This window comes from Condylura cristata, unplaced genomic scaffold, assembly GCF_000260355.1.
Source record: "Condylura cristata isolate star-nosed mole 26May11 unplaced genomic scaffold, ConCri1.0 scaffold00009, whole genome shotgun sequence".
Taxonomy (NCBI): Eukaryota; Metazoa; Chordata; class Mammalia; order Eulipotyphla; family Talpidae; genus Condylura; species Condylura cristata.
Genome location: NW_004567110.1, coordinates 41,402 through 42,920, shown reverse-complemented (window position 1 = coordinate 42,920; position 1,519 = coordinate 41,402). Strand labels below are relative to the sequence as shown.

The 1,519-nt window shown below is 63.5% G+C and overlaps 2 protein-coding genes across 2 annotated transcripts in view; one reads left to right on the top strand and one right to left on the bottom strand.

Moving 5' to 3' along the window:
• Positions 1-98: 98 nt before the first annotated feature.
• Positions 99-1,519, top strand: part of LOC105853451 — a 2,438-nt gene continuing 1,017 nt past the window's right edge. Inside the window, exon 1 of the mRNA XM_012723099.1 lies at positions 99-1,143. Coding sequence (XP_012578553.1) covers positions 120-1,139 — 1,020 coding nt within the window. The 5' untranslated portion in view covers positions 99-119 and the 3' untranslated portion in view covers positions 1,140-1,143. The remainder of the gene's footprint in view (positions 1,144-1,519) is intronic.
• Positions 1,137-1,519, bottom strand: part of PRDM7 (PR domain containing 7) — a 12,646-nt gene continuing 12,263 nt past the window's right edge. Inside the window, exon 13 of the mRNA XM_012722840.1 lies at positions 1,137-1,519. Within this exon, the coding sequence (XP_012578294.1) occupies positions 1,408-1,519 (112 nt within the window). The 3' untranslated portion in view covers positions 1,137-1,407.

Here is a 1,519-nt window from a genome sequence, read left to right as displayed (position 1 = left end):
CGGCCGCGCAGGGACCCGGAGCGGCCGGGTGCTAGGGGGTCCTCGAGTCTCAGACGAAGCGGGGCTAGTGAGAGTCGGTGAGTCGGTGAGGTGAAGTGCAGACCGAGAGTCGCGCCCCAATGGCCTTTAGAGAGCCAGGCTACTCCTGCTGCAGTGTCCTGGCGCGCGGGGGCGCGGCTCTCCTGCGGGGCGGCTGCGGAGTCCCTCCGGGGGCCATTTCTGCAGCTCCGTCTCTGAGTTCGCTCATCTCAGGCTCCCTGGTGCCTGGTCTCGTGGGGCGTTTACCGCCGCCCCTTGGCGCCCTGTTGAGACGGGACCCTGGGGTCTCCCTCCAGCTGCGCCCGGGCGCTGGCTCCACCTGGTGGTCGGGGTTGGCCCCGCGCACTGGCCCATCGCCCCTGCCGGCCTGGAAGGCCGGGTGCCCCAGCCCCCCAGCACCCAGCCGCCTGCCAGGCGGGTGTCCCTGCGCTTCCCGCCCTCCCGAGGGATGCGGCTGGCATCGCGTGCAAAGGGCAGCCGCCTGGCAGGAGGCGCATCCTGACTTCATGTCTCGTCCCCAGGGAAGCCAAGTGTGCACAGCACCGGGTGTTGGCCATCCAGTGCATTTGGCCCCTTCCTTGTCCAGCACTGACCACCGGCAAGTGGGCACTGAGTGCTTTTCAGGGACAGAGAACAAGGAGGGGTCAGCTGGCACCCACAGCCACCTCTGTGGCCTGCTGCCCCAGGGCCCAGCCACCATCATTCCCTGGAGGCTTGCCTTCCTGAGGGCAGCCCTAAGCTTGGGGCCTGGAGTCCATGTGCTGAGCCCCACGATGCTGGCCCTGAGGGGCAGGAGGGAGGCAGAGCACACCACACACCCCAGGCTTCAGCCCTGGGCTGCAGATGCCCAGGAGGCGGGGATAGGGGTCGCAGAGGGCAGGGCTCTTTTAAGAGAAAAGGCCACACTTCCCTCTGGTCAGGGAGCTCCCTTCCCCGAGAGTCTCAAGCCCTGGATTGCTCTCCCTGGGCCCAAAAGTGGATTCTCCAATGACCCATTTAGTCTGGTTCCAAATATCCACCTTGCCACGGGCAGTGCTTCTCTGGAAGCTTGGGTGAGAGTGCTCGGTGCCCTCCTGGACCCTTCCGCTTTCAAGGATTGACAAGGTATGTGCCTGAGTCAGATTAGTACAGAGACAAAATTTATTAGCAGCAACGAGACAAAGCAGACAGAGCCAGGGAGGGGATTGGCAGCCATGTCACAGAAGTGCCTGCCTGTCCTCATCTCCTGAACTGAGAGTGGAGGTCTATTTAGATCGGCTCTTGGGGAGGGGAGGGTCAGTAGCCTTCCTCTGAAGCCCCCAGCCCCACCCTAGAGGGAGTTTGCAGTGCGTGGCGGCTGCAATTGTCCTCTGGCTCCTGAGACGTGATTCACTGGTAATAACTCACCCTGCAGACACAGGGCTTCTCCCCTGTGTGTGTCCTCTGGTGTCTGATGAGGGTAGACTTCAGGCTGAAGCCTCGCCCACACTCCCTGCAGACA